The sequence below is a fragment of the Anoplophora glabripennis genome, unplaced genomic scaffold (assembly GCF_000390285.2).
Source record: "Anoplophora glabripennis isolate ALB-LARVAE unplaced genomic scaffold, Agla_2.0 scaffold583, whole genome shotgun sequence".
NCBI classification, from domain to species: Eukaryota; Metazoa; Arthropoda; class Insecta; order Coleoptera; family Cerambycidae; genus Anoplophora; species Anoplophora glabripennis.
In genome coordinates, this window is record NW_019416688.1 from 260,562 (window position 1) to 267,207 (window position 6,646).

General features: G+C 36.0%; 1 protein-coding gene across 1 annotated transcript in view; it reads left to right on the forward strand.

Moving 5' to 3' along the window:
* Positions 1 to 6,646, forward strand: part of LOC108910267 (nephrin) — a gene marked incomplete at its 3' end in the record, with an annotated part of 234,410 nt that overhangs the window by 199,568 nt on the left and 28,196 nt on the right. Inside the window, exon 9 of the mRNA XM_018714822.1 lies at positions 683 to 976. Within this exon, the coding sequence (XP_018570338.1) occupies positions 683 to 976 (294 nt within the window). The remainder of the gene's footprint in view (positions 1 to 682; positions 977 to 6,646) is intronic.

A 6,646-nucleotide genomic window follows, 5' to 3' on the forward strand; every position in this document is an offset into this window, starting at 1 on the left:
GGTTTTATGACTTGTGGAATCTCACAGTGCTATACGCTTTTTGGCGAGAAACCCCCTTAAGACACTTTTTCGTGGGCGCCCTTGTCTTTGGAACCAGAAAAATTTTGTCGCAAATTTGATTTTTTTTTTTTTAAATTATTAGTTAGCTAGAAAGCCATTGAATTTAGAAACTTTTTTGTCTCTTGATATTTGTTTCGTAAAACGCAATGTTTTTGAGGAATGCATATCGTGATTCGATCACATTTTGACATTTTTCTCGAAATCTTTGAGTTTTACGAAAAAAGTATAAAGGGACAAAAAGTTTCTAAATTTAGTGGACTGACTAGTGGACTGATAATTTTTAGAAAATTTAAATATGCGACTAAATTTTTTTGGCTCCAAAGGCAAGGGGGCCCACGAAAAATTGTCTTAAGGGGGTGAGATTCCACATGTCATAAAACCCCTGCGTACCAAATTTAGTGATGCGCGTACAACATGGTTTTGAGATGTAAAAAAGACTTCTTAGGGGCAGATTTCAGGGGGCTGTCACTCCGAAAGAGTGGGCCAATTGGCAAAAAGAGAAAATACGGGTCTCCTAAATTTGTCTTAAGAATCTAGGACCAAATTTCGTTGCATGAATTTCGGGACACCCTGTATATACTATAACAACAACGTGATTCGTTGACGCCGCTCTCATTTCCAGACATCCCCGTGTGCATCCAGGAGCGCGAGGAGCTCTACGGGGCGCTGAAGCAGGAGACCGTGACACTCCGGTGCCAGGTCGACGCCAACCCCGCCGTGGTGACCTTCCACTGGACGTTCAACAACTCCGGGGACCAGACCGACGTTCCGGCCAACAGGTTCACCAACGAGGTCACCTCCTCCCGCCTCAATTACACCCCCGTCTCGGACCTCGACTACGGCACCCTGCTCTGCTACGGAGTCAACGAGGTGGGCCGTCAGAAGGACCCCTGCGTCTTCCAGGTCGTCATTGCAGGTCAGTACGGCTTCCTTAATCACGGACGGACGGTTGTTGTGGGTACGAGATGGGTCGGTAACCGATGCGTTAAAACTGCGGGCCCCCAGGGGGGCTATGTTTCGTGTGCGGGAGCCATTAATTTGTCTCTGCGCGTTGCAGGGGAAAATTTGGTTCGGTCCGGTAAACTATGACCGTAGAACATCAGAATTACAAAATATCGTAGAGTAAATGAGGAAGGGATGTACTCGATTTTGAAAAGATATAAGTAATTTTTTTAACTGGAATATGTAACATTAGAATAAAAGTAAAATCTTTAAAATATGCTTTAACATTTTAGATGGGAGTCAATTTTTTGAGGGTAATAATACGTGTTTCACTAAAAACGAATGTGATTTTTTTTAATCAAATTAGCGTGGTAAGTTGCATCAGTGCACTATTATCGCTGTCAGTTGTTACGTTTTCAGATCAGTTATTAGATATCTACACTGGAAAATAATACAGGGTGTTAAAAAAAGAGTGTAAAATATTTAAGGAGGTAATAGTATGAACCAAAATAAACAGAAAAGTCCCAATAAACATGGGTCCGCAAAGTAACGGTTGCGGAGATATGGAATGTTTTATGTTTTTTAGCCCCTTTTTTTATTTTGCAAAAACGTTGTGTATTTTCTTATAATAGTTGGTTGATGTTTAGTGAAATAAACAGTACGTATTTGACAGTTGTTCTCAGTGCACAAGTTTTCTTTCGCTATGGCTGGTTACTCTAACGCAGAATTAACAGACATGCATTTCATGTATGGTCGTGCTAATGGGAACGCCACCGAAGCGCGACGTCTTTATGTTGACGCTTATCCAAATCGCCAGATTCCTTCACAACGCATGTTTGGAAGAATTCACCAAAGATTGCGTGATACCGGTTCCTTGAGCAAACAGTGCCATTTATCCGGAAGACCAAGGTCGGTATCCACTCCTAGAGCAGAAGAAGAAATTCTAGCACTGGTAGAGCAGAATCCAGGTACGAGTGTGCGGAGAATATCAGCCGAGGTAGGAATTAGTGGTCCTCTTGTTTGGAGAATCCTTCACGAGCAACTGCTTTATCCATACCATGTGCAACGAGTACAGGCCTTAAATCCAATAAATGATCATCAAGCACGTTTGGTTTTTTGCCGCTGGTTTCTACGTCATGATGCTGAAGACCCTCGTTTTCTTGCAAACATTCTTTTTACTGATGAGGCCGGGTTCACAAGAAATGGAGTGTTTAATTTTCACAATACGCATATTTGGGCCGACGAAAATCCTCATGCTCTAATAGAATCTGGACATCAGGCACGTTTTTCATTAAACATTTGGATGGGTATTGTAGGTGACAGGTTTCTAGGTCCTGTTGTTTTACCAAACCGATTAACAGGCGCTGCTTACCTCAACTTTCTGCAGAACACACTGTATGAGTTTTTGGAAGACATTCCTTTGAATCAGAGGCAACAAATGTGGTTCCAGCATGATGGTGCTCCAGCTCATTTTTCCATGGCCGTTAGAGAGCATTTACACCAAACTTTTCCACATAGATGGGTAGGAAGGGCCGGACCTGTTTTATGGCCTCCAAGATCGCCTGATCTGAACCCTCTAGATTTCTTTGTTTGGGGATATTTGAAGACATTAGTGTATGGTACTCCTGTAAATAGCCTGGAAGAGCTGCAGCTACGGATTAATCAAAAGTGTCAAGAAATCCAAACCAAGGAGGGTGTTTTCGAAAGAGTTCGAATATCGTTGAGACGAAGATGTCGTGCCTGCTTGGAAATGGACGGAGGGCACTTTGAACATCTTCTGTAACTTTGTTTTTTGTTTGTTAAAAGCTTCCTTTGTCGGTTTATTCCTAATAAAATAAAATGTTTGAAAAACGAATAGTGGTCCATATCTCCGCAACCGTTACTTTGCGGACCAATGTTTATTAAGACTTTTCTGCTTATTTTGGTTCATACTATTACCTCCTGAAATATTTTACACTACTTTTTTAACACCCTGTATAGTCAAACATTGGTTTTGTATAACTTACCGACGTGTTACCATATTTATCTGAAATAAATCTGGACGAAGCACCGAACATTAAAAAAACAGACCACAGAATCAAGATTGGGAAGAAAATTTTGAACGACATCAGCCTCTACTACTGCTCGTTTTACAGTTATTGTTGCTACTACCTCTTATACTGCTTGTTCTACGGTTACAATAGCAAATACTAATAAAATGATGTCTAACACAAAAAATAAGCCCGTTATGTTAGTTTTGGAATCCAGTTTCACCATGGAACTTTTCATTTCAACAGACCAGGAAATCTAGCCCGAAAACGGCCATTTCATGCATAATTCTTCGGTCAGGCTGTTTTTTTTGTGAGCAGATAGTAAAAATAGCGTAGAATAATATGTACCATATCCGCACGCTGAAAAACGCGGGCGACATTGTTTAAAAGTTTTAGTTTTAGTCGTTAAACCTAAACTGGAAGGCACTTACAAAACTGCAATTGTACAACTTTAAGTAAAACTCTGTCTACACAGTGAGTCCCGTCATTCAGATTAACACTTCTGGAATTGTGAGAAGGCTGTGGACTTTCCGCAAGCCAATTTTTTTTACAATTAGTACCCTGAAAGGAAGTTATATTCTACCAACCATTTTATTGATGTGACAAAAGCATGGCCTATTACGATTTTTTAAAAGTGTCTTTTTCCAAAAATTGGTAGAGTTGTTTCAAAATCTTAGGAGCTTTGACCTTGATATGCGCAGAAACATAATTCCGACCGTCGTCTAAATTATTCTACGTCCTAAAAACATTACATCCACTATTCACAGTCTATCTCGAGCTCTCGTAGAGTAAACAAGCCTTTTTGCGATTACAAATATCATAATAAAATGCTCTATTCTTTATTATTTTAATTAAAGCAATAAAAATATATATAACGAACGTTCGCCAGTTGACTTTATTGATGCCCGAGCGCCTTAGTTCATTTCCGATTGTAATGAGGCACGTGGTCTAATTCTGAGTCAATGTTTTCACAACGTGCTTATTAGAAGAATTATGCGGATATGCCACACCTTTCGCGCATTTCGCGGCTCATGAGATTTTGAAACTACTCTATTAGGCATTTTTTTCTAAAACTATTGAAATTTTCACCCCTTAATCTAACAATCTCTATTTTGTAAAGATAAATATTTTGCCATTAAGAAGACGACTGGAGAAATGTGTTTCGAATGGAAGGTTTGGTAGAAAAAAATAATATTTAATTTGGATTAACGTTTTGTAATTTTTTGTTTAATAACTTAGTACATATTCATAATTCATTACATTTTTTGTACTTTAATTATTATTACTTACTCTGGTCACAATTAAATGTCTTAAATTTATAGGGTCTGTATTTTTTCTTTATCCGATTGGTATCTGTTTTCACTTTCATGGCAATCTTTGACCTGCTTATTAAAATTTTTAGTTGTCTGGTTTTTCGAAGTTTGGCACTCCATAAAAAAAACACTAAATAGACATTTGTCGATCAAATTTGATATATGAATATTTTGATGAGTGTTGAATAGCCTGGTAATATTATCTTTTTGATAAAAAAAAAAGCCTAATAACACTTTCTGGAAAAACGACCCTGTGAAAAGATCGTAGTAGGCCAGGCTTTTGTCACATCAATAAAATGTAAGTAAATTGTAAAACTGGCTTAAGGAAAGTCCACAGCCTTCTCACGATTCCAGAGGTGTTAACCCGAAAAACGTGTCATACTGTATATAAATATGCCTTCCGAACCAATAAAAATATTTTGCAATTGCTGAATTCGAGGGGGAGTCGTCGAGTATAAAAGCAAAGACATATTGTCTAAGAAAACATAAATCGCAATAAGCCTTCACATAAATTTTCATAACTCCTCATGAATTTTCTGGAATATAATAAAATTTTGTGGCTAGTAGTTTTCTGTCGCGGCTCTTGGCAAAACACGGAATTCACATTCATACATAATGCATTAGGCACTGTCTAGGGCTCTGGCTGCCTTCCTTTGATATTTTAACGAATTACAATGACACAGTAATAGGTTTACGTGCACTTAACCCCATCCCCTTGCGTGTAACCACAATGCCCGCTTTTTATTATTACTGCCGAGGGCGTTAGAAAAGTAATGGCGCAGGTGTATTAGAAACCGTGAAGAAACGAATGTATTGTTATGATATCTGGACCAGTAACGATAATCAAGTACTTAATATAGTAAAATATTCAAAACTGTAACATCGAAATATAGAACTCTTAACAACAGGGATGTGTTGCAATAAATATTTGTGAAATGAAGAATATAATTTAGCATATAGCATAAGTTTTATACATAAGAAAGCAAAATCGCTACATGATAAAATCCATATGTCAAAATAAAGTTAATAATGTAAAATTTTCAATTAAATAGTATAATAAATGCAATAATACATTCTAGGAAATTAAAATGTATCACCTAGTATAATTTTGTAATGATATTCACCATATAGAAGCACTGGTTTAGGGAAATTTAAACAATCAAGATTTTGACAGATAGATGTATCGGAGAACAATTTATCCTTGCACTTATAAATAAAAACCTTGTAATTAACTAAGACTATAATTAAAATTCACCATACCTTTGGTCTATACCTATTTATGAGTGGAATCAAAATTAAAGTTCTCTATATAACTCAGTTAGCGATTTTAGAAATGTCAAACCCATGACTTGACATTATGTAAAATTTATTGTGTGAAATGACTTGTACTGTGTTAAAAAGACTTTCTGTCCATCCAAGACTGTATTTGAATCCTAATGTACATTCCAAATGTAAAAACAGTACTAGAAGTCAAGGAACGATGTATCTGAAATATTTTCATTATTAGTCAATTTGTATATCATAAAACTGTGTACAATAGTGAAATTAACGTAAGATAAGTGTTGACAAACAAGACTAGTGGCATAGAATTATGCCTAATAACGTAATTTGCACAAATTTCGATAAATTAGCAAAATTTTATAATAACCTCAAAAGTTAACGTAATAAAAAGATTTGGGTATGTAAATTTTCAAAAAAATGTGTAGAATTCAAATATATCAGTGTCGTGCTACAAAAGACATACATAAAGGCACAATTTCAAAGTAAAAATTGCATAAGATCTCAAATTGATGTTTCCATAACAACAAACTCTTTTGTTATTCATTTATAAAAACTGTTACATGGCTTCTAGGTGGCCAGTCTTCCATAATACGTCGAACAGTTAACATCGTTCAGTTTTCAAAAAAAAAAACAAAATATAGTCAAAAGTTTAAATAATTGTTTAAGTAATTATAGTCCAAGCATTATAGAGAAATGCTTACAGAAATTATTACCTGGACAAAAAAAATATGACCGTATAGAAAATTAAATTTTAAATTGAGTTTCTTGTTCTTTAAACTCGATCCAATATGGCGAACATGGTTAAAAAAAATCACAAAGTTGAAAAAAACGGTTTTTCTAAAATAACTAAAAAAATATAGCACGGATTGAAAAATTTTAAATGAGAAAGTTGTAGGTTTTAAAAAGATCTATCGACAGATTTTTTGAAAGTATCGATTGCTTTGTTACTTTTCGAGATATATCGAAAAAACCGTTAAAAATCTTCTCTTTTCTCTTCTTCTATAACTCGTTTACATTTAC